Source organism: Sabethes cyaneus, chromosome 3 (assembly GCF_943734655.1).
Source record: "Sabethes cyaneus chromosome 3, idSabCyanKW18_F2, whole genome shotgun sequence".
Taxonomy (NCBI): Eukaryota; Metazoa; Arthropoda; class Insecta; order Diptera; family Culicidae; genus Sabethes; species Sabethes cyaneus.
The window spans coordinates 131,000,284-131,025,609 of NC_071355.1; the positions used below are offsets into that span (position 1 = coordinate 131,000,284).

Consider the following 25,326-nt stretch of genomic DNA (forward strand, 5'->3'; position numbering starts at 1 on the left):
CGATGCCTTCCGTCCACTCCTCCGGTAGTAGCTCATCCTCCCAAATCTTGACAATGACCCAGTGCAGCGCTCTAGCCAGTGCGTCACCACCGTATTTCAGCAGCTCGCCGGGTAGCTGATCAGCCCAGCCGCTTTATTATTCTTCAGCCGACCGATCGCTACCTCCTGGAGGTCAGGGGCTGGTATTCTGTCGTCTTCTGCACGTGCTCCAAGATCTGTTGCCATATCGTCACATCCATGTTCAGCTACATCGCTATTAAGGTGCTCATCATAATACTGCTTCCACCTCTCGATCACCTCACGTTCGTTCGTGAGAAGATTACCGTCTGAGTCTCGACAAATATCGACCTGCGGCACATAGCCTTTGCGCGAACGGTTTAACTTCTCGTAGAACCTCCGTTTGTCGTTAGCACGGTACAGTTCTTCCATCGCCTCGCGATCTCGATCTTCCTGTTGGCGCTTTTTCCTCCGGAAGACCGAGTTTTGCCTGTTCCGTGCTTGTTTATATCGATCCACATTCGCCCTCGTACGGTGTTGCAGCATTCTCGCACGTGCTGCATTCTTCTCCTGCACTAATTGCTCGCATTCGCCGTCGAACCAATCGTTTCTTCGGTTCGGATTCATTGTACCTAGTGCCGCTAGAGCAATGCTACCGATGGCGGTCTTAATGCCTTTCCAACCATGTTCAAGAGTTGCTGCGCCAAGTTGCTCTTCCGTTGGTAGCGCTGCATCCAGCTGCCGCGCGTATTCCTGGGCAATTCCGGTGACTCGTAGCTGCTCGATGTTGGGTCGCGGCGTACGACTTCGACGCGTGTTATGCACCGTCGAGAGTTTTGAGCGCATGCAGACTGCAACTAGGAAATGATCTGAATCTATATTCGCACTGCGGTAGGTGCGAACGTTTATAACATCAGAGAAGAATTTACCGTCGATTAGAATATGGTCAATTTGGTTTTCTATTCGTTGGCCTGGTGATCTCCAGGTGGCCTTGTGGATATCTTTGCGGGGGAAGAAGGTACTTCGGACTACCATACCGCGGGAAGCTGCAAAATTTACGCATCGTTGGCCGTTGTCGTTCGTTGCGGCATGCAGGCTGTTTGGTCCGATTACCGGTCTATATATAGCTTCCCGTCCTACCTGCGCGTTCATGTCACCGATAACGATTTTCACGTCCCGTCGCGGAGAGCCATCATACACCTGCTCCAGCTGCGAGTAGAACGCCTCCTTCTCGTCATCGGGTCTCCCTTCGTGTGGGCAATGCACATTGATGATACTGTAATTGAAGAAACGGCCCTTAATCCTCAACTTGCACATCCTTGCGTTGATCGGTTGCCAAACAATCACACGCTGGCGCATATTTCCAAGGACTATAAAGCCGGTTCCCAGCTCGTTGGTGGTGCCACAGCTTTGGTAGAAAGTAGCCGCTCGATGCCCGCTTTTCCATACCTTCTGTCCTGTCCAGCAAAGTTCCTGCAGAGCTACGACTCCAAAGTTTCGGGGATGTAGTTCATCATATATTATCCTATCGCAACCCGGGAAGCCGAGCGATTTGCAATTCCATGTCCCGAGTTTCCAATCGTAGTCCTTATTTCGTCGCGTAGGTCGACGCCGATTGTTCCGATCCCTATTTTCTTCTTCGTTGTTGGTAACTTTTTGTATTCCAGGCAATTGCTGGCATAAGGACGAGTATAATAATCAGCCGCCCCTAACATGGAGAACAAACGCTGTTTGAGCCGCACCTCCTTGGTGAACAGACGCTCGTGTTTGACGAAGCATTTCCTCTACCGCCATGCTATGGTTACCGCGCCAGTATTCGCGTCACACCTCCTCACTTCGCTATTGTCAGATTGACAACATTGCCCAGGCTACGCCGCATTTGGTATTATATGACTCGTGGAGGCGTGAGGCGGGAGCTTGTGAGGGCCAGAGCTGTGTTTGACGCTCCTTCCAGGTTGTCAACTCACCATTTGAAGCCCAAATTCTAGTCAACGTTTTGGGTCTATTAATGAATCGATGCTTTTGAGCTCTTATGATTCTGAATGCCAAATTTATACAGTGGAATTACGATTTTGGCACGGACTGATTTTATTAATAAAAGTATTCGTTTTTGTCAACAAAAAGTTTCTCGCTTCCAAAAATATGCTTAAACATGAAGCAGTGTCTGCATACATGTTCAAAATGACGCAAAATGATGCCTTCAGTATGTATAGTAGGATCTCGAATTTGGCAACAAATGCGTATCGCATATGTTGCCAAAATCGAGACTCTTTTTCGATATAAAAAAAATTAATGTAAATGCTTTAGAAGTTGATTAAATATCATTAATCAACGATTGCAACCATTTTATGTTTAAAAAGTCCGACAAGAGCTATCCGTCCGGTGCAAATAAGTTATTGACACATAACTTTTTTTCATGAACATACTCAGGGCATCATTTTTTCGTCATTTAAAGCATGTAGGTATGCGGAAACTGATTGATATTTAAGCATATTTTTGGAAGTGAAATATCTTGTGTTGCCAAAAACGAATACTTTTGTTGCCAAAATCGAGGCATGCCAAAATCGAACTATGCCAGATCCGAAATCCAACTGTACACGAAAAAAAGTTTGTAGTTGTAGAATGTTTCGAAAAGTAATATTTTTATTGACGTAGGACTGCGTCTTGCCGCAGAGTTTAAAAACTTGCACATAGTGACGTCATCATTTTGGGTCATTTTGAACATGTATGCAAAAATTGATTGATGTTTAACCATATTTTTGTTTGCATGTTTCCGAAAATGAATACTTTTGTTGCCAAAATCAGTCCGTGCCAAAATCGAGGAATGCCAAAAAAGAACCATGCCAAAAACGAAATCCCACTGTAGTAAGAAAACCAATGAAACATATTTCCAAAATGTAAAGAGATAAGTTAATAATCATTTCGCCTCTCTTCTCCCAGACCCAGTTTCTCACTACAATTCTTTTAACTGCAAGTTCGATAACGGCAACAACTTTGCAGTCATCAGATGATGTATGACATATAAAAATCAACGCACAAGACGGGATCCACAATGCAATAAAAAATAAAAATTTACGAATATGAAATGCTTTTTTATATAAATACAGTAGGATTTCATATTTGGCGACAAAAGCATCTCGCCTATGTTATCAAAATCGAGACCCTTTTTGTAATGGAAAAATTGAGCAAAAATGAGTCAAAAATGGGCTAAATATAAACAATTAATGATTTATCTGCGATTGCAACAATTTTATACTCGAAAAGCCCGACAAGAGCGTCAGACCGACGCAAGCAAGTTTTTAACACCTTGCGGTAAGACATAGTTCTATGTCAATAAAAATATTATCTTTCGAAAAATTCTACAGCTACCAACTTTTTTTCATGCACATACTGGCGTCATCATTTTGCGTCATTTTGAACATGTACTTATGCAGAAACTGATTGATATTTAAGCATATTTCGGAAGTGAAATACTTTTGTTGCCAAATTCGGTCCGTGTCAAAACCGAAGCATGCCAAAATCGAAATCCCACTGTTCATAAATTTATATTCGATTTTTGAGCTTAAATAACTCAGGATAGATTTTTTAATGAGTAATACTCACTTTGGGTGCTATCCGGAAATATTATAAAAGTTCGTTGCGAAATTGACGACATCTGGTTTTATTAACCTTCTGCTAAGGTACCCAAATCTTAGCAATTACACTGTTGTATAAATCTGCTGGACACCTAAACTTAACTCAATACTGAATTATGTATATTCACATTTTATTTATTTTAGAATTCAGAATATATGTTTAGCAACCTATTATAGATGTCCCCAGATATAAGTCGGGAAGACACCGAAACTTCAGAATCAAAATACAATACATAGCGAATCTGTTGCATTTGTTTGATTTCTGATGTTTCTCAGACTACAACCTCAGCCGCAGAAGGTAAACTTTCTAGGACTATTTGCATCTAATCTGTTGCTACCTGGTTAACTGACTATTCTATACGCGCCAGATTGCAGAAAAAACGACAACGAATGAAAAAAAACCCAAGCTTTACCCAGCAGCACAAAATGTAACACATGATATGCGAGATGTGACAAGCCGACGAGCAGGTCTCGCGAGATCAAGCGCACGAACTGTCTCACGTACATGCCATACAAAATATCTCGTTCAACTTGTAAAGCGACGAGAAATCTTTGAACGAACCCCACTGGTTAACGAAGGAGAAGCAAAAGAGCAAACAACAAATCGTACATGACATACGTTGTCGCATCGGTTGCAGAAACACTGTGCGCGAGAGTAAAAATAATCTCGTCGCACGAAACAGAGGCGCGCGCACAGAAAGTCTGCGCAAAACCGACAATCACCACCCCTACCGGAAACTTTAGCTTCAACACCTCATCATACATGACGTTCCACAACACCGGGCCCAGAATGGAACCTTGCGGAACCCCTGCGGTGATTGGAATGCACTTCTGACCCTCCTCCGTGTTGTAGCATTGCACACGATTCTGGAAATTCCAGGATTTTCCAGGATTCTGTACAGCGACACCGGCACTAAGACGTTCCGAAGCGAGTTGGCTATGGAGTCCCAGCTAGCGCTATTAAACGCATTTCTCACGTCGAGCGTGACAACTGCGCAATAGCGAATACCTGTCCTCTTGCGCTGGATCGCCACCTCGGCTGTCTTAGTGACGGAAAAGATGGCATCCACCGTAGATTTGCCTTTTCGGAAGCCGAATTGGTTCCTTGACAGACCGTTTGTACCCTCAGTGTACTGTAAAAGTCTGTTAAGGATACCCCTTTCCAGTACCTTGCCGGCAGTATCGAGCAGACAGATCGGCCTATATGACGAGGGGACACCCGGAGGTTTCCCCGACTTCGGCAATAGGACCAGGTTCTGTCGCTTCCATCTGTACGGTAAGTGGCCAGCTTCCAGGCATCTACTCATTACTGCCCCGAATAATTCGGGAGCCTCCAGAATAGCTGCTTTAATGGCCATATTCGGGATTCCGTCTGGTCCCGCTGCCTTGCTCACCTTTAGGAATTTCATGGCGATGTCAATGAGTTCCTCGTTCGTAACCGTTACTTCCTCCCCGACCCCTAAACCACCGTCGCCCACGTTACTTTGGATATTCGGCACGGAGGCCGACCATCCTACGCTGTGGTCTGAGATACTGGAACGTCGGCCGTGGGACGACTCAGCGGCCTGAGGCCAAGGCCTTGGCTCGTGGCGCGGAAAGAGGCCCTCGATGATCCGCTCCAGCATCTCTGGCGATCGCTCTGCGGGCGCCATCACGCCTTTGGTCTTTGCCATTACGACCCTGTAGGCATCACCCCACGCATTGGCACTGGTACATAACCTTTCAAAGTAGGCTCGCTTGCTAGCTATTATCCCACTCTTAAGCGCTGCGCGTGCAGCAACTAATGCTACTCGACATTTTGCTCTGCCCTCGTCCGAACGAGCTCTTTGCATAATTCTCCTTGCACGAAAGCAGGCTCCGCGGAGTTCCGCAATTTCTTCTGTCCACCAGTAAACCGGTGACCTACCATACCTAGGTCGGCTTTTCCTAGGCATGGTGGCGTCACACGCTCGCGACAGCACCTCAACCAAATGATCGGCGTTCGGATCGGGCATATCGCGATCACCGCACTCTCTTCGGATTGCTTCTACAAATATTTCGAGGTCGAAGTATGATGTTTTCCATCCACAGTTGGTTGGAGTGTCGGCTCTACTCGCTGCCTGCCGCCTCGTTATCTGACCAACACCATAGCGGACTGCCTGATGGTCACTGTGAGTGTAGCCGTTGTCTACCCTCCAGTCTCCTATCAGACCAGGACTGCCGAATGTTACGTCGATGATAGACTCTGCACCGTTCCTACTGAAGGTACTAGTGGTCCCGACGTTGGCCAGGTCTACGTTGAGCTTTGCCAGAGCCTCAAGCAGAATCCGACCGCTATGGTTCGTGCGATGACTTTCCCACTCAACCGCCCAAGCGTTAAAGTCGCCCGCCACAACCACCGGCCTTAGACCAGTCAGCACAACTGATACTCGGTCTACCATCCGCGTATACTGCTCGATCGACCAACTCGGCGGAGCATAACAGCTGCAGTAGAACACTCCACCCACTTTGGCAACCGCAAATCCCTGGTCTGCAGTTGACACAACCTCTTGAACCGGGAACCTGCTTGTCGTCGATATAGCCGCCATCCCGGACCTATCCGAGACCCAGTTACCGTTTCCGGCAGGGATGCGGTATGGGTCCGAGATGATGGCAATGTCCGTCAACGACTTAGTAACTGCTTGGTATAACAGCTGCTGGGCCGCGTGGCAGTGGTTCAAGTTTAGTTGCGTTACCTGCACTACGCCCGTGTTTTATTCGCCGGCGCGCCTGCCGTGCACTTTGGGCCTCCTGTTATGTGCTTAGCGTCCCGTTGGCCTGTACATATCAGGCACTTGGGCGGCGCAGAACAATCCTTCGCTATATGACCCGCACCGCCACATCTTCTACACAGATGGCTTCTGTCAGGCCCCTTACAGCTCCAGGACCCTTTCGAATGGACAAATTTTTAAATTTCAAAGAGGGATCGAATACGGGTGCTACTAGTGGCAAAGATGATATCTTTGCCAAAAGTAGTAAGTTGGCTAGGTCACCAACAGCAAAGACAGGTAGCCCCCCGTTATCGGGGGCGCGACCCAAGAAGGGAAGCCCGCCGAAGTCGGGGGCACAGCCCATACAGGGCAGCCCCCCGAAAACGGGAGCGATACCGAAGAGGAAGTTGACACCACCTAGGACTAACACCCCAGTTAGAACGCCGGTGGCCATCGCTGCCAGCTCAGCCAAGAAGGCGAGCGACAGCGGTAGGCAAATGTCAACGGAGGGCATGGTGCACCCTCCTGAGGGCGAAGTCGGGCTTCCTCCAGCCAGTAGCAAGCTGGAGGAAGCCAAAAAGTTGGTGGACGAGTTGTACTCGTTCATCAACTCTAGGTCAAATGTCCACCTCGACATTAAAAAGCTGGCGGTGAGCCTCCGCTCTACCGTCATAGCTGCCGAGGTGGAGAGGCAAGAGCTTCTGCAGCGATGCGAAATCGCCGAAGCTCAGGTCATAGCCGCTAAGGCTGTGGCCATGCCTAGTCAGGCGCGTACGCCGCTTGCCAAGTGCAAGGCGGCTACGCCCGACCATGGACCAACGCTGGTAGCCAAGAGGCAGCGGACTTCGGCTCGCGCCTCTACCAGCGAACGTGCGGAGGCGGTCCCGGATGGTGCTTCCGGGACCGGGGAAGAGGATTGGCAGGTGGTTAGGCGTAAACCGCCTAAACCGCCGAGGCCGAAACCGAGCGAGGCTGCGGCTGCAAAGCCAAAGCCAAGGCGCGTCCATAAGGGCGACGCCTTAGTAGTGAAGCTGACAGGCAAGCTGTCGTATGCTGATCTACTGCGCAAGGTTCGTGTGGACCCCAAGTTGCAGGAGCTTGGGGCCAACGTTGTAAAGACCCGCCGAACCCAGGCAGGGGATATGCTTTTCGAACTTAGAAAGGACCCAACGGTCCAGAGTTCGAATTACCAGAAACTGGTTGAGCAGACCCTGGGCGAAGCGGGCCAGGTCAAGGCGCTGTCGCAGCGTGTTCTGGTCGAGTGTAAAAACCTCGACGAGATTACGACGACAGTTGACCTGAGTGACGCTCTGCGGGATCAGCTTAAGGTTGATGTGGCACCCGCAGACATCCGCTTGCGGAAGGCATATGGAGATATGCAAACCGCGACCTTAAACGTGCCAGAGGCAATCGCCAGCAAGATGTTGGCGTCTGGCAAGATTAAGGTAGGATGGTCAGTATGTACACTGACGGTGAAACGGCGCATAGAACGCTGTTTCAAGTGTATGGGCTTCGGCCATCGGGCGGCCAAGTGTAAGGCCCCCGATCGGTCCAAGCTGTGCAGGCGGTGCGGTGAAGAGGGCCACTTCGCCAGGGGATGTAGCAAACCCCCCAGGTGCTTGCTCTGCACAGCCGTAGAGGGAAATAAGCATGCCACAGGCGGCCCACTGTGTGCAGCTTATAGACGCGCCTTGCAACGATAATGGTGCAGGTTATACAGATTAATCTAAACCACTGTGAAACGGCACAGGAGTTGCTTTGGCAAACGGCAGCCGAAACGGGGTGCGATATTGCCATTATCGCGGATCCCTACCGGGTCCCCCGTGGAGGCACAAACTGGGTTATCGACAAGGGTCAGATGGCAGCGATCGCCGTGATGGGTAGATACCCGATCCAGGAGGTGGTGTCGTCCGACCAAGAGGGGTTCGTGATCGCGGTAGTCGATGGCGTCTGCATCTGTAGCTGCTACGCTCCACCTAGGTGGTCGCCGGAGCAGTTTGACCGGATGCTAGACGTGCTCACCGACGAACTCACGGGCCGCAAGCCCGTTGTCATTGGAGGGGACTTCAATGCTTGGGCTGTCGAATGGGGTAGCAGGTGCACTACCCCGAGGGGGCAAAGCTTGCTGGAAGCTCTGTCCAAGCTGGATGTAAGTCTGGCTAACGTGGGATCCGTCAGTACCTTTTGTAGGGGGGTACAACAATCGATCATCGACGTCACCTTCTGCAGCCCAACGTTGCTTGCCAACATGGGCTGGAGGGTGTCAGATGAGTACACGCATAGTGACCACCAAGCTATACGGTACACGATTGAACGACGGGCGCTACGGCCACGCGGGGCGAAGTCGACAGGGAGGAGGTGGAAAGTGAAGGCCTTCGACAAAGACCTGTTCGTTGAAGCACTCAGTGCAGAGAGCACCCGCTCGAACCTGAGTGCTCGTGAGCTGACCAACGTCCTAGTACGGGCATGTGATACCACTATGCCTAGGACGGGGCAGCCAATGAACGGTCGTCGCTCGGTATACTGGTGGAGTGATACCATTGCCCAGCTCCGCTCCAGGTGCCACAGAGCGAGAAGGCTAGCGCAGAGGGCCCGGACCGATGTAGATGCTGAAGCTCGGGGAGCCGAACTTAGAGCGGCAAGGTCGGCGCTTAAGAAGGAGGTTAGGCGTAGCAAGAAATCCTGTTTCCAGGAGCTATGTCGCGATGCGGATTCAAACCCCTGGGGAGGTGCATACCAGGTGGTAATGAAAAAGATGAAGGGTACATCTGCGCCGCAGGAAACCTGCCCCCAAAAGCTGAAAGTCATCGTGGAAGGGCTCTTTCCGCAACACGATCCAGTTTGGTGGCCTCCAACCCCGTACGGTCAATCGAATGATGTCCTCACTCCGGTCACGAATGAGGAACTCATCGTAATTGCCAAGGGTTTGAAATCGAAGAAAGCGCCCGGTCCAGACGGGATTCCGAACGAGGCACTCAAGGCGGCGATCCAAGCATATCCCGATATGTTTAGAGAGACGCTTCAGAGTTGCCTGGAGGTATGCGAATTTCCAGACAAATGGAAAGTCCAAAGATTGGTACTGCTGCCAAAGCCGGGGAAACCGCCTGGTGATCCCTCATCGTACAGGCCAATTTGCCTATTGGACACGCTAGGCAAATTGCTAGAGCGGGTAATCCTAAACAGGCTAACACCTGTGACGGAAAGTGATGTCGGACTGGCAAACACGCAGTTTGGCTTCCGTAAGGGGAAGTCCACTGTAGATGCCATAAAGTCCGTGGTAGAGAGGGCCGAGAAGCCTATGAAACGGAAAAGGCGAGGCGACAGGTATTGTGCTATAGTCACAATCGATGTCAAAAACGCCTTCAACAGCGCTAACTGGGGTGCAATTGCGTTAGCGCTGCATAGGATGAGGGTACCGGATCATCTATGCAGGTTGCTTAAGAGTTACTTCGAGAACCGGACGCTAGTGTACGACACGGCGGATGGGGCGAAGAGGTACAAAGTGACAGCGGGTGTTCCACAGGGTTCGATTCTCGGCCCCACGCTTTGGAATGCCATGTACGATGGGGTGCTGAGGCTTGAACTACCCACTGGGGTCGATATTACTGGCTTCGCCGATGATATCGTCCTTACGGTGGTAGGCGAGTTTCTAGAAGAGGTGGAAATGCTGGCATCAGACGCCATAAGCATAATAGAGGGTTGGATGGCGGGCGTCAATCTGCGATTGGCCCACCATAAGACTGAAGCGGTGATGGTTAGTAACCGCAAGTCGGCCCTAGAGGGCAAAATAATCGTTGGGGGACAGGTGATTGTCTCCAAACGAAGTGTGAAGTACCTGGGTGTCATGACAGACAACAGGCTGAACTTCACCAGCCATGTGGATTATGCTTGTGGTAAAGCGTCAACGGCGGTTACTGCGCTGTCAAAGGTCATGCCGAACGGCTATGGTCCTAGCAGCAGTAAGAGACGCCTGATGGCCAGCGTTGCCATGTCGGTGCTACGATACGGTGCACCGGCGTGGGCCCCGGCTTTGGAGAGTAAGCGCAATCAAGCATGCCTGAACAAGGTGTTCAGGCTGTTAGCATTGCGCGTTGCGTGCGGCTACCGTACCATATCGTTGGATGCGATTGGGGTTATTGCAGCCATGATTCCAATATGCATACTCCTAGGTGAGGATATCGAGTGCCATAGGCAGAGGAACGTCAGGGGCGCTAGGGACAGAGTTAGGCTGGACTCTATTAGGCGTTGGCAGGCGGAATGGGATCGCACCGACCATGGTAGGTGGACCCATATGCTGATCCAGAACATATCGTCCTGGATCGGCAGAGGTCATGGTGAGGTAAACTTTTTCCTTACCCAGTTTCTGTCGGGTCATGGATGCTTTAAGAAGTATCTACATACGCGCGGGCGGGCAGATTCACCCTTTTGCCCCGTTTGCACGGTAGCCGAGGAAACGGCGGAGCATGTGATTTTTCACTGCCCGCGGTTTACGTCCACTCGGCAGGTGATGCTTGCGGTCGTTGGAGAAGACACCAACGCCGACAACATCGTGCAGAGAATGTGCGCTGAGCAGCGTGCATGGGGTGCCGTCGATAGGGCGGTAACCGCGGTGATAACGGAGTTGCAACGGCTAGAACGTTTGCAACGACAGGGCCGACATAGCTTGCTAGGGTCAGTAACGGGCTGATTGGGCAGCCCAGGCCCTAGGTGAAGGGTAGTGGCGGTATGAAATGGCAAGGGTGTTGTGTGGACCCACACACGCAACGGACAAGTCGGAGTGCTTCGGCACGTCCTCCCTCCTGAAGTAAAACCTAACGGTAGTTCCGGGAGGGGTTCAGGAACGGGCAGCAGGAGAGTTTTTAGTAGGTAGGCGCATGTTGGCACCATGTGAACCCTATTCGGCACCGCGAAGGTGCTGTCTATGAAGATTTTCTCCCTGCATAAACAATACAAAAAAAAGGCCCCTTACAGCTCCAGGACTTGTGCCCTCTCTCAAAGCACCGGAAGCAAGCCTCCGGCTACTGGAACATGCTCAGGACCATCCCATCTTCAGCTTGGCCGCATTCAGGGCTGTATTTCCGTCTACCAGTGGAAGTCTTATTGTAGCTACCTGGGTTCCCGCCGGTTCCCTTACGCAGACGAACTGCTTCGGTAGTCACCACCACGTTACATTGCTCCTTAAGAGCTCGTGTCAGTTTGACTGCTTCAGTGATCTCGTCCAGGTTTTTAAGACGTTAGTGCGCGGATCTGTACGCCATCACCATGGAACTTTTCTGCCAGCACTTTGTAGGCAGAACCCTTCTCAGTGGCATTTTTTTAGCTCAAGGATCATGTCGCCGGTGCGGGAGCGGCGGATACTCCGCACATCCGCGCCGAGACCCTTCAGCTGCTCGTCCCCTCTCATGGCCTTCAAAACTTCTGCATAACTCAGCCCCTCAGTTTTGAGGATAAGGGCATCGCCTTTGCTCCTCTTTTTTCTGACCACTTTCGGTGGAGCTCGATCCTCCTCTTTCTTCCTGGCCTTCTTCTTTTTCACTATTTCCCACTGATTGTCGGGCGCTAACTGCATCTTACTACCCTCGGTGGATTCCTCAGTTTGCTTACGACCCTCAGCGATCAAGCACTTCTTCGGGCCCGTAAGGGTTTCTCCTCCTGGGGACTGCCTTGCACGTTTAGTGGATACCTTGTTGTTACTGGACTGCTTCGTAGTCGCAAGGGCCACGGTATGGTCAGTCGTTGACAGGCAGGCATCCGTTTGTACAGACCTCGATACAATCCCCTTCCCTACCACTTTTACTCGCGCTTCGAGTTCACTGTGTTCCTTCGTCGCAGCACGTATGGTGCCCCGAAGCATGAGCAGACTTTGTTTCAGGTCCTTCGCTAAAGACGGTATAAACCTATGACTTTGCTTTTTGCTTTTTGATCTAGTTGAAAGGTTTTCATAAATTGCCTTACAAAAACAGAACACGACGAGCTGCAGACTTCGTTTCAAATAATGCCACCGAAAAATTTTTATTTACTTTTCCGTTATGGCTGAGAATGGTAAAAAAGGCTTAAGTATTACTCAAACACTAGCTCTGTTCATAGATCTATATCTGTTTTAGTGCGAAAGTATGTTGTACTTCGAAATACTTTGAAAGCTTTCATGTACTGAACAAAAATCTTTCGATTAACGAAATTGCAGCTAAGGTTGATCTTCAAGTGCTGCTCAATCTAACACTGGATGACATTGCTGAGTTTACTAAAGTATTTTTAGTACAAATGCCGTTTTCACAACTACTTTGGTAGTTATATAGCCGTCGGCAACCCATATAATGATGAAAAACTTTTGCAATACTTGCGTAAAAATTTGGCGTTTGATATATTTTTGCCATTATGTAAATATTATGAGACATTTAAGCAAATACTAGCTTTGTTCAACACAAACTACTTTTTTCATTACACTAGCTTGATGAAATGTCTAAAACTAGCAATTTTGATTTTTGTCCCGCAGTCCCATACATTCAACGCACTGTGCGACGCAGAGTGGTTGGAAACCTTAAAAACCTGACCAAAACCTCCAAAATCGAAAGTTATCATTCATGACATATTCTGACATAATTACACGTAGAATAAGTCATTTTATCATATCCTGTAATATCAACTATCGATAATGTAGGTTTGTGGTTTGGCGTACTGTCAAACATCAGTGTATGAGAGACTCTTGGCTAGTGCGACTTGCATACGTTTTGTGGCTCTTGGCAATAACGCACGTGGTTCGTTATCGCATTATCAACTAACAATCAACCAAAATGGATAACGTTTCTGAAGGTATGTAGTTCATTAGCGTTATATGGGAATTCGGTTTTTTTTCGTTGTATATATACTTTTACAACACTTAAAGTTTCCTTCGCAAATGCTAGTTTTTTCAATTAGCGCGCGCAATGAAGTTGGCATTTACTTTTTGTGCCGCGAGGTGCCGTCGAATGTTAATTGTTTTTGTGAGCGTCAGATTGTGACGGTTCGAAGGGTGTGTAGCTTTTTTGCAACTATTTGCAACTCCACGAGAAAGCTGTGAGCTTTTGCTGCTCCAAACAACCTGTGCTAGTTTTTAAATTGTTTTTTGCTATTATCCTGTTCTTTACAAATAAATCGTTGATGGTGCAGATCAAAGCCTAGGGGATAACTGTCTTCAGACACTACCCTTCTTTATCGACAGACTTCGCGAGTACAGGACAATTACGAGGCTAGTTCAACGATCCTACTGAGCCTAACAGCACCTGATCGTTCTTAATGTGACAGATTATTAATAACTCTTACGATTCATTTTATAGCTTCTGCAAATTAACGAATGGAAGAGGGTAACTGGCAGCAGGTTTTCCAAAAGGAGAAATTAAGGCAGACGGGCCACATTATTATTTGCCGAATTAAGTGAACGCACACAATGTTGAAAAGAAAACGGTTGAAACATGGAAATTATAGATACAAACATGCATAAGCATTCAAACTTGCTTATTGATCGCTCGAAACCAGGGATGGGCAATTCTAATGACGAATATACTGCAAGACGTATTATTGAACATTGGAAAGTGTCCGCACAAATTCTGGAGCTTGGGAATCGCGCAACATGAATATAAAGCATCAAGGAAATATACGAGTGAGAAGATAATGGAACTTATTTCTCGAAGAATGATTGCTTGCAATCGTGTCGTTGCGCTACACAACATTGAATGACACTGACAGCGATAAAATCGGCGACGGTGATGAAAGTAGCAGCGATGATCACTCCGATTAATATTATTTTTTAAAGTAATGTTGCATAACCTAATAGAATATAGAATTTTGCGATTTTAATAGGGTAAACAAGGCGATTTTAAATTTGATTTGTTATTTAATTCAATTTTGTTTCTTGAAAAAGGAACCAAAAAACTTACTGAGCCAGACATAAACTAAAAAGGACTAAAAGATACAAAAGTGGTCCTCCATATTGGTCAGCTATTTTACATGTTGAGTTGTTGAGCTCAGCTATTTTACATTTATTGTTGAGCTCAACGACCTAAAAGTCACCTTTAGATGAAATTTACATCAAAAACTTTAAAATTTAACAAAAAAGGCCCCCATTTTGGGTCAGCCATTGTGAATTTCACATTTTCAGTACCATTTTTGAAATCAGCAGCCCGAAAAACATGGAATCTCATCATCTTGAGGTTTTGGCCAAGAATTTTAAATTTTCGACCATTTAAATTTTCGAAGATGCTTTGGAATGTTTGCGACGACTTAGAGTTATAATCCAAGCTTGGCAAAAGCCTTCAGTCAATCTCTTCGGGTCAATCCACAAAAGATAAATGCATCGGCGAAGAATATGGTGTTATGGATGTATTGAAAGCAGTAAAATCTACATCATTTGCAAGCACGTCCTTTGTAGTTGAGGCAGAGCAAGACGAAATACAAAGCGATATCGAAGTCGATGAAGGTTCAGAAACTCCAATCTATTTTGAGACAGAGGCTGACGGATTCAGGTATGTCGCAGGGTGTGTGGCAAGAAAATTTAAGTATCAGTACCTCTACTTGGGTGATTTTACGTAGAAAAACCCGATTTAATCCACCTAGTGGTGAAAGGAACCTTTGTTATACGGTCTTACTTGCTATTTGAGATAGAAATCGACACGTCTTCGGAACATAATTCACCTATTGGTTATTGTTGCGTGATGCGCTGGTTTACATAAAATTTTTGAAAATTGAATAAGTTTACAAAATTTGAACAAAATAGGACCACTTTTATATTTTGATAGATCCTTTTTTCATGAAATTGCTGAGTAAGGATAAGTAAGTTGTTATTAACCTGAGTAAGTGCAAATAAAAGTAAGTTGTAAGTGGAAATCTTATTCTTTAACATATACATTGTCTAGTAAAGGTATAGTTTATAGGTTTTTAAGCTATGCAAAATTTCCTGTAATGCCATTCTATTTGGATCACATCAATAGAGTTTTCTTGAATAATTTTCATCAATTTTTATTAACCTTCGGTTACTCACGCTGTTGTATTTTATACAACACGTGTAGGTTTTTCAATGCCATATTGTTATAAAGTTACAAATCGTTGTTTAACTAACGTATATTCTTCAACAAACTTATTGTGCGCAAAATGTCATAACTATTCAATGCCATAATAATTAAAATTGTTGGGAAAATGTATGCAGCAAAACTACCAGCAAATGTAAAATGTTTAAAATGTGTCGAGTAATTCGGAGTCAAAATTAGGGTATTCTTTAAAATCAAAGTTCTACAGTTCCTAAATAAGCAAACATACAGGTATACTTATTCAGCAAAGTTGAGTATTTTACTATTTGTGCATTTTTGTAGTACATGAAAAAGTCATACAACAATTACAAAAAGAGCAAAAATAGAAAAACTGATTTTACAAATTCATCTATACCTATAAAGAAGGATTTCTGTCTGTCTGTCTGTCTGTCTGTCTGTCTGTCTGTCTGTCTGTCTGTCTGTCCTGTGTTCCTTATAGAATCAAAAACTACTGAACCAATCGGCGTGAAAATTTGCATGTAGAGGTTTTTGGGGCCAGGAAAGGTTTTAGTGATGGTTAGAGACCCCTCCCCCCACTAAGAGGGGGGGCTCCCATACAAATGAAACACAAATTTCTGCATAACTCGAGAACTAATCAAGCAAATAGAACCAAATTTGGCATGTGGGTGTTTTCGGTGACAAGAATTTATTCTAGGGTAATTTGAGACCCCTCCCCTCTTTATAAGGGGAATTATAACTCCTCTCCCCTTTAAGAGGGGGGGTTTCCATACAAATTTCCTCATAACTCGAGAACTAATCAAGCAAATGGAACCAAATTTGGCATGTGAAAGTTTTCGAGGGCAAGAAAATTTTCTATGTTGAATTAGGACCCCTCCTCACTTTAAGAGGGGGGGCTCCTGTACAAATGAAATACCAATTTCCTCATAACTCGAGAACTAATCAAGCAAATGGAACCAAATTTGGCATGTGTGTGTTTTTGGAGACAAAATTTTTTTCTATGATGAATTGGGACCCCTCCCCACTTTAAGTGGGGGGGGGCTCCTATACAAACGAAATACAAATTCCCTTATAACTCGAGAGCTAATCCAGCAAATGGAACCAAATTTGGCATGTAGGTGTTTTTGGAGGCAAGAATTTTCTCTATGATGAATAAGAACCTCTCCCCACTTTAGGAGGGGGGGCTCCTATACAAATGAAATACAAATTTCCTCATAACTCGAGAACTAATCAAGCAAATAGAACCAAATTTGGCATGTGGGTGTTTTCGTTGACAAGAATTTATTCTATGGTAAATTGAGACCCCTCCCTCTTTATAAGGGGAATTGTAACTCCTCTCCCCTTCAAGAGGGGGGGCTTCCATACAAATTTCCTCATAACTCGAGAACTAATCAAGCAAATGGAACCAAATTTGGCATGTGAAGGTTTTCGAGGGCAGGAAAATTTTCTACGGTGAATTAGGACCCCTCCCCACTCTAAGAGGGGGAGCTCCTGTACAAATGAAATACAAATTTCCTCCTAACTCGAGAACTAATCAAGCAAATAGAACAACATTTGGCATGTGGGTGTTTTTTTTGGTGACAAGAATTTATTCTATGATGAATTGAGATCCCTCCCCTCTTTATAAGAGGAATTATAACTCCTCTCCCCTTTAAGAGGGGGGGCTTCCATACAAATTTCCTCATAACTCGAGAACTAATCAAGCAAATGCAACCAAATTTGGCATGTGAACGTTTTCGAGAGCAAGAAAATTTTCTATGGTGAATTAGGACCCCTCCCCACTTTAAGAGGAGGGGCTCCTGTACAAATGAAATACAAATTTCCTCATAACTCGAGAACTAATCAAGCGAATTGAACCAAATTTGGCATATGTGTGTTTTTGGAGACAATTTTTTTTTCAATGATGAATTGGGACTCCTCCCCACTTTAGGAGGGGGGTCCTATACAAACGAAATACAAATTTCCTCATAACTCGAGAACTAATCCAGCAAATGGAACCAAATTTGGCGTGTAGGTGTTTTTGGAGGCAAGAATTTTTTCTGTGATGACTTAGGACCTCTTCCCACATTAGGAGGGGGGCTCTAATACAAATGAAATACAAATTTCCTCATAACTCGAGAACTAATCAAGCAAATAGAACCAAATTCGGCATGTGGAGGTTTTTGGAGGCAAAAATATTTTCTACGGTGAATTAGGATCCTTCCACACTTCAAGAAGGGGGGCTTCTACACAAATGAAATACAAATTTCCTCATAATTCGAGAACTAATCAAGCAAATGGAACCATATTTGGCTTGTGGGTGTTTTTGGAGGCAACCATTTTTCCCATTATGAATTAGGACTTCTTACCTTTTTAGGAGGGGGGGGGGCTCCCATTCAAACAAAATACAAATTTGCTCATAACTTTAGAACTAATCAAGCAAATGGAACCAAATTTGGCATGTGAGAGTTTTAGATGGCAGAATTTTTTTCTGTGGTGTATTACGACCCCTTCCCCTTTTAAGAGGGTGGGCTCCCATACAAATGAAATACAAATTTCCTTATAATTTGAGTACTAATCAAGCAAATGGAACCAAATTTAGCATGTAGTAGATTTTTGAGTCTTGAATTTATTTTATGATAGTTAGAGACCTCTCACCCCTGTGGTAGGGGGATATGGACTCTCATACAAATAAAACAGAAATTTTTGCGAAACTCAAAAACTAATCCAACTCGAGAAATTCGAGACTCTTCCACAAAACATTAATCAATAACAAGACCACAAAAACTATCTATAGTAACACTAGATCATTCAGGACGAGCCGGTCGCGAGTGTTGCCGGTGACCCGCCGTCGGAAGCGCCGCCCACTGGGGGGCTTGCAAAACTCGAGATAGTGACAAAGATCATCCGAGATTCATGATTTATGTACAACACAGGTTAATTTGTGGCAATACGAAGTTTGTCGGGTCAGCTAGTATACAATAAATAAGATTTTTCTATCTTCGCTGCAGAGATAGAAGGTTACTGTCTTCAGCAAAATTTCTTGTATTTATATGCACTATAGCTTTGCAGAAAACATCAATGTGTTATATTGACACTGAAGAAAAATATTTTATTTCACCTATTAGGTGGATTAATCAAAATTTAAATTCCACCAGACGATAGAGCTTTCAATTTCAAGAAACTCTTCCAAAGGTTCGATAATCCTAAAACCAAGTTTTCCTAGTCAAAACTCTAGTGCACACGTTTTCTTTGGTTTGTGGCTATTTTGCGCGCGAGTAACTGTGTTACAAAAGTTGGCGCGAGTGTTCGAGGGTTAATATCTTTTGACCGGTAAAACCAATTCTTATGAAATTTTGCATATATATTCGTAGTGTCAAAACCTCTCGTTTGATATTAAAATAATTGAAATTAGGTAAATTATCTTGGTTAAAATCATTATAAATTATTGTTAATTTTGGTGTGGTGTATACGGTTGCTCATAACTTTCAAATTAAACGTCCAATCAAAAAATCATTCAATAGTGATCTATTAGGATATATTATCTTTCAAATGAGACTAATAGCGCATAAATCGGTTTGGCCATCTCTAAGAAACAGGCGATAATTATTACCTTGTCAAAACAGGTTTTTTAAGCATAACTTTTAAACTACTTGTTTATTTTCAATTAAAAATTCCTAAACAATTTAGCTTTAACAAGGGCTTTCATTTAATACTAAGATCGTTGAAATCGGTCATGTAGTTCCGGAGAAACCCGTGTCACGTATTTTTCACATTTTTGCTTATAACTTTTGTTGGGGATGTGGCTGGTCCTTCGTCTGGCCTTCGATAGTCGATGTTGAGTGTATGGAGAATCAGCCGGTTATTCCTTGCAACCGAATTTCCTTCCGTTGATCCGTCCCTGGATCGTGCCTTGGATGTCACCACCGAAATTGATTTAAAACACCGAGTAGTTACGGAAACACACTGTCTTTACTTAACGACTGTATATTAATAACTAGGTAATTGGCTTAATCTAAGTTAACAAAGGTTTAATTGCTTGGGACGGAGGATCGACCTCTAGCGTCCGATTTCGACCGTTAATGGGAGTAAGGAGTAAGGAGTAAGGAGAGTGGATGCTCCCTCTGATCAGATTCGATCATGCAGCATCCACTCTCCTGAGATATGACGATAGCGTTAGCGGCTGCTTAGTTATGGACGTGCTCCGGTCACTCCAACTAGCTCCCTCTCGCTTATTGATTGATCGATTTTGGCTGCGTGCGTTCGGATATATATATAGAGTTACCAAACATCTTCACCCGCCCTGAAGTAGTTAGACTTCTGAAAGAAAAGGAGTGAGAGTATTCTCTTCGACGCACTGGATGACATTATTGCATTGGAACGATTACTGGCTTGACTCCGACTCCGTTGTACTCTCAACCTGAGGTAGAAAGCAAAGTTTCTCAACAGGTCGCGTGAGATAACCTGTAGCAGTTTTGATTGTGACGACTCTGACAACCTCATCTGTTCCTGGATGTAGTTCGTGGATTCGTCCCAGCTTCCATCGCATTGGCGGCTGATTAGCCTCCATAATAACCACCAGTCGACCAATTTCCACCTTCACTGGCAGCTCCCAATTTTTCGTTCGGCTCTGAAGCTGTACCAAATATTCCGTTTTCCAACGTTTCCAAAAGTCTTGCAACTGACGCTGGACTAATTGCCAATGGCTGAGACGATTCAACGAGACAGTACTGTAATCTGGTTCCGGGACGGCTTGAAGAGATTCACCAGTCAAAAAATGTGCTGGTGTCAATGGTCTCAAGTCCAACGGATCATCAGACATTGGTGTTAGTGGCCTAGAGTTTAGGCATGCTTCCACCTGCACCAACAACGTTACAAAATCCGCAGCTGACACCGGATTCCCGCCTAGGACCCGTAGTAGATGGTATTTTGTAGAACGAACGGCCGCCTCCCACAGCCCTTCAAAATGCGGGGCTGATGGCGGGTTGAAATGCCATTGAATGCCTTTCGACGAGCACTCCCTGGCCACAGCTTGTTGATGATGAGAATCCTTTAGCAGCGCAAATAGTTCTCGTAGTTGGTTCCTAGCCCCTACAAAATTGGTCCCGTTGTCGGAATACATGTCCGATGACCTGCCCCGTCTGGCGAAAAATCTGCGCAGTGCCTGTAGGAACCGTTCTGTTGATAGGTCGGACACATGTTCCATGTGTACCGCCTTGGTGCTCATGCAAACAAATATCGCTACATAAGTTTTTATTGCAGTTTGTCGTCTTCCCGCTCGAATGTAAACAGGACCAAAATAGTCCACTCCGCATCTCACAAATGGTCTTGAAACTGTTACTCGCGCTGCCGGCAGTTCACCCATTTGCTGCCTGACAGCCCTTGGTTTTGCACGAAAGCACCTTTGACACCGATGTATAATTTTCCTCGCCACGTTTCGACCGCCCAATGGCCAAAAACGTTGCCTAACCGTAGCCAATAGTAATTGTAGTCCGGCGTGCAAAAGACTGTGATGATAATGCTGGAGTATCAATTCTGTTAATACATGTTTCGCTGGCAACACCATTGGATGCTTCGCATCTGACGACTCTTGCGAATGACCCAACCTTCCACCTACGCGTAATATACCATCTTCCGCTATCCTTGGATTAAACCACCTTAGTAACGAATGGCGTGAAACGACTTCACCCTTTGATAACCGTTTTATATCCTCAGCGAAAACTTGCTGTTGAACCTTGCGAGCTATGATAAATTCCGCTTCTCGTAGTTCCGCCGATGTTAGAAACCCTTTCTGCACCTTTTCCTTAGGGATTTGACAATTATTTTTCCATCGTAGGCAGTATGCAGTTATTCGCAAAAGTTTAGTGTACGATGAAAATTTGGCAATGTATTCGTTAATGAAGCTGTACTCATTTACTACAGCGAAAGCTACTGTATGCCGTCTCTCTATTAGAGCTTCTTCCGAATGATCCTCCTGCCACTGAGGCCATTGATTCTTCTCCTCCTTCAGCCAGTCCGGCCCTTCCCACCATAAACTGCTTCGAATTAGTACCTCTAGAGTGACGCCACGGGAAATTAAATCTGCGGGATTACACAATCCCGGTACATGATGCCAAATATCATTTTCCGTTATAGCTTGAATTTTCGACACCCGATTAGCTATATAAGTAACCCAGCTGCTCGGGGAAGCTCGAATCCACCGTAAAACACACGTAGAATCCGTCCAAAAGTGCACTTCATAATTTGCTCCAATTGATTCCGCAACCTTCTCCCATAGTTGCGCCGTTAGCTTGGCACCGCATAATTCGAGTCGCGGTAAGGATTGTGTCTTCAGTGGTGCCACTTTAGACTTGGCGGTAAGAAGTTTAACTGTGACCTGCTTGTTTGTATCTATAGTCCTTACATATAGACAACCGCCATACGCTCGTTCCGAAGCGTCAGAAAAACAATGAATCTGGACTGATTCTGCATTTGGCGCAATCACACAGCGCGGAATGCGAATATCGTTTAGCAATGAGAGCTGGTGATGAAAGTTTCGCCAATCTGCGTCCAGCAACTCCGGCAGAGGAGAATCCCACTCCAACGGATGTCCGTTTTCGTTTCTTGCACTCCACAGCCGTTGCATGAAAATTTTGGCCAACGTAATAGTTGCACCTAAGAGCCCTAAAGGATCAAACAATGAAGCAATAATTGAAAGAACCTTCCGTTTTGTTAATGCTGTTTCAGGACATAGGTTAGCGATGTTGAAACGAAATTTTAACAAATCTGTTTTCGGTAGCCATGTTAAACCTAAAGCCTTTACTGTAGAATCCTGATCCCAGTTTATACCATTAGCTGGGAGCGCTAAATTGTCTTGCGAGATATCCTTTAATACTGCCGTACAGTTCGAGGCCCATTTCCTCAATCTAAATCCGCCGCTTTCCATCATTGCATCCAGTTGCACCCTCAAGTCTATAGCTGTTGCGATGTCATTTGCCCCAGTAATCACATCGTCCATATATACATCGTTTTCGATCACCTTTGCTGCTAACGGCCAACGAAGCGCTTCATCCAATGCAAGCTGCTTCAACGTTCGCGTGGCTAGAAATGGTGCGGGTTTCGTCCCATACGTAACCGTCATTAGTTCGTAAGTTTCCACCTCGTCTGTTTCCCGAAATCGCCACAAAATACTCTGAAGCGGAGCGTCGGCAGGATTCATTTTTATTTGTCGAAACATTTTTTTGACATCCGCAACGAGCATAATTTGACGGGTCCTGCACCGAAGTATAATTGACCGAAGATCCTGTTGGATGACCGGTCCCACCAGTAGAGCATCATTAACGGAAAGCGCAGTGGAAGTCTGGCACGAAGCGTCAAAGACCACTCGAACCTTCGTAGTGGTGCTATCCTCTTTCACAACCGGGTGATGTGGCAAGTAACATCTTTTAACTGTCGTGCTGTCGTTGTCAACCTGACGCATATGAGACAGTGCCAGATATTCTGCCATGAAATCATGGTACTGTTTTCGTAGATTCTCATTTCGAGCCAATCGTCGTTCCAATCCAAAAAATCGTTTGAGTGCTATTTCCCTCGATTCACCCAACTGTGCCAGAATGTTTTCCTTTATTGGTAGAGACACAGTGTATCGCCCGTTTGAGTCTCGTTGTACAGTAGTCCTAAAATGTTCCTCGCAGCGTGTTTCTTCTGGGGAATAATTCCGTGTGTCTTCCACTTCCTCGCAAGACCAAAACCTTTCCATTATCTTTTCTAAATTAACCGATGCTGCTACATTACAGGTGATTTGCGATGACCTGGGTAATGATGTTACTTCTCCTGACACTATCCAACCAAAGACTGAGTCGGTGAGAAGTGGCAATCCCTCGCCTAGGGAAATAGCCTTGCCAGTTTGAAAAAAGCCGAAGAATGATTGAATTCCTAGTACCAAGTCCACACAGTTCGATAGAAAGAATGATGGATCCGCAAGCTTAATACCTTGTGGGATAACCCACCCCGTAGTCTGCACCGATGTAGTTGGCAGATTAGCTGTAACCTTTGGCAATACAAGCAAACTCATAACCTGAGAGAATGAAGTATTCCGTGACTTAATGTTGGCGCGGATCATATGTTTCACCTTGGCCGAAGTAACGCCAATTCCAACCACCGAGACATCAACCCTTTCTTTGGTGAGGCTCATTTGCTTACACAACCTTTCCGAAACAAAGTTGCATTCTGACCCTGAGTCCAGCAAAGCGCGTGCCGTGTGGCTTAAACCTTCCTCATCCTCGATGATAACTACCGCAGTAGCTAACAAGACCCTTGACGAATGTTTTTGCGCTATGTTTGCTGACCTTACTTGCCTACCAGCAAAATTTGAATCCATTTTCGTGGTTACTTCAGTATTATCCCCTTGTAGTGGGGACGCAGATGCCCCTTCCATTGAAGCCATTCTGTTGTTGCTATCCGGTTCCGTCTTGAAACAAACCATAGTATGGTGCCGGCCCTTGCACCTTTTGCACGAGTATTTCGAAGAACAATCCTTTGACTGGTGGCCCTTTCTGAAGCAGTTTCTGCAGAGTGAATGCGTTCGAAACAATTATTCCCTACCGGCCACTGTCATTCGCTGAAATTTCGGACACGAAGCTAGCCAATGGTTCTCCGAACATGCGTAACATTTTGCAGTAGAAGATTGTACCGCATTATGGCTAGCTCGTGTAGTGAACGCCTTGTTCCTGTGAGCTTGTTCCGGTTTCGTATCTGAGCCTTTAGCAGGCATAGATTCAAGTATCCGTATCCTACGGTGAAGAAACTCTGTTAAATCCTTGAGTATGTCACTTTCCTTAGTAGACGACAACTCTTCCCACCCCCTTCGGGTGTAGGCGTCCAGCCTAGAGCTTAGAATTTCGATCAATAATAAATCCTTATAGTCTGCAAGCTCGACAACTTGATCCAAGGTTTGAGTGACCCTCTCAAATCCTTCCAGCAGCTTATGCAGTTCCGTTGCTGATTCCCTTGCCACAACGGGTAATTTGAAAAGCGCTTGCACTTGCCTTCGCTTGAGCAATTTGCTATTATTATACCGCTTCAATAACGTGTCCCATGCAATCGAATAATTTCCCTTGGTTAATTTCAATGGATCAATTAATGCTTTGGCTTCTCCCTCTAGACAGCCATTAAGGTAGTGCAGTTTTTCCACTTCCGATAGGTCTGCCTTCCGATGGATTAACGAGGTGAACAAATCTCGAAAGCTGAGCCATTCATCGATGTTGCCACGAAAACTCTGCAATTTTATTTGCGGGAGCCGCACGTGATCAGGGAATCAGGGGATCTCCATTGTAGTTTCGGTGCCCCTGACAGATTGTTCCAGTGTACCCGGATCTTGAAGCTCCTTGATCTTGTCCACTAAGAAAGCCTTCATCTCGTAGTAGCGATCTTCGAAAGCTATTCTGTCCTTGGTGAGTGAGTCTGCTTCTGCCTCGTAGTCCTCGTGAGTTTCTATCTCATTCATAACGTCGCCAGTTTTTTCCCATAATTCATCTAGACGATCAAGACGAACTACTGCCTGGCTAGCCGTAGTAGTTTCATCAACAGTTTGCACGAATTTGGAAATGTTGGAAAGCGATGTTTGAAGACCTCGCAATTTAGTTTGTAACGACTTCAGGGATGGCGTCTTTTTCGCAGATGTTGAAGCAGCAGGCGGCATGATTGTACTCGTGTGAATTTGCAGGAAAAGGTAATTGGATGTAGTACTCCGAAAAATGTCTAACCTCGGCTAGACATATACTGTGGCAGCCTACCTGAGAAACTAACAACTGCACCGGCGACAAAATGATGTGCTGATCAACCCGTTGGATGATGTCCGTGTTGACCAGTCTTGTAAACCGAAATAACAATAACCAAATTCGCTGCTGTATGAAAATGTAACACCTTTACAGGAACTCACAACCGCCTCAATGAATTCCTCCAAACAAATTTATCAGCCTGGATAAAGTA

General features: G+C 45.6%; 1 protein-coding gene across 1 annotated transcript; it reads right to left on the bottom strand.

The window, feature by feature from the left end:
• Nucleotides 1-19,741: 19,741 nt before the first annotated feature.
• LOC128740145 (uncharacterized) lies at nt 19,742-25,036 on the bottom strand. Its single transcript, XM_053835665.1, has 3 exons — nt 24,689-25,036; nt 24,133-24,613; nt 19,742-23,640 (listed from the first exon to the last, which is right to left on the bottom strand). Exons 1-3 carry the CDS (start codon nt 25,034-25,036, stop codon nt 19,742-19,744), a joined length of 4,728 nt encoding a protein of 1,575 aa, XP_053691640.1.
• Nucleotides 25,037-25,326: the final 290 nt, after the last annotated feature.

Excerpts from the sequence above, each read along its gene's own strand:
- LOC128740145 (XM_053835665.1), bottom strand. The coding sequence starts at position 25,036 with ATGCCGCCTGCTGCTTCAACATCTGCGAAAAAGACGCCATCCCTGAAG. Across the intron at positions 24,614-24,688 it reads CGGGTACACTGGAACAATCT|AGTTTTCGTGGCAACATCGA; the intron begins GTCAGGGGCACC and ends ATAAAATTGCAG. Across the intron at positions 23,641-24,132 it reads TTTAACAGAGTTTCTTCACC|CTACTGCGGTAGTTATCATC; the intron begins GTAGGATACGGA and ends GGGTCTTGTTAG.